We start from the raw sequence: 741 nt of genomic DNA on the forward strand, positions 1-741 counted from the left end.
TTAAGTTAATAGTTTTGAAGGGGAAAAAACAAAAACTTTCATAAAACAAACGTGATTCTAAAGTCTATCACACGTTTAAATAAAACTAGATTTATGGCTTACAATAAATTTCCAATTTCCATCCTTCTTCTATTACACTGTTTGGAATGAGAGGATTTTCTGCTTTGCAGGATAAAAACTTCCCACTATCATCAACAGATGGCATGAACGTCAACATACTAGTGCTGACTCCAGCGCGACTTACACTCTCCTGAGTGTTCTGCATCTGTCTCTTGTCTTTCCACCACGTGATCTTTGCTGCTGGACGAGAGCCGTTAGAAGTGCATGTCAGATCAACTTCTTTGTCTGCCGATAGGGGTAGCTGATAGGGATGAATTTTAACCTCCACTGGCTTTACTAATGTAAAATAGACAAAGAATAATAAATAGAGAATTTATAACTTTGTACCAATCAAATGTTCGAAAAATGATATATTAAGTGGTACCATTGATGAATGTTTTATTCTAAACCAATTCAAATTTACTAACTGTTTAAATCAAGAGTTACAGCACGCGAAGATGGAACAGTGATGTTGTTGTTTGATGACTGGCACGTGAGAACTGCTAACATATCGTGTCGCTTCAATTCGGTTATTTTCAGCTCATTTATAACCTCGTCCTCAGGTGTAAAAGTGTAGTCGTCATCCAGTAGGGTGTATTCTCGCCACCACGTCACTGAAGGACGAGGCTTACCTGAAAAACA

At 37.7% G+C, this 741-nt stretch overlaps 1 protein-coding gene across 1 annotated transcript; it reads right to left on the reverse strand.

Moving 5' to 3' along the window:
• Positions 1-102: 102 nt before the first annotated feature.
• On the reverse strand, positions 103-727 carry LOC111084413 (cell adhesion molecule 2-like; the record flags this gene model as incomplete). Its single annotated transcript, XM_022381128.1, has 2 exons — positions 528-727; positions 103-396 (listed from the first exon to the last, which is right to left on the reverse strand). Coding segments are annotated over exons 1-2 (376 nt in total), but the record flags the coding sequence as incomplete, so codon positions are not given.
• Positions 728-741: the final 14 nt, after the last annotated feature.

Source organism: Limulus polyphemus, unplaced genomic scaffold (assembly GCF_000517525.1).
Source record: "Limulus polyphemus unplaced genomic scaffold, Limulus_polyphemus-2.1.2 Scaffold29471, whole genome shotgun sequence".
NCBI lineage: Eukaryota > Metazoa > Arthropoda > Merostomata > Xiphosura > Limulidae > Limulus > Limulus polyphemus.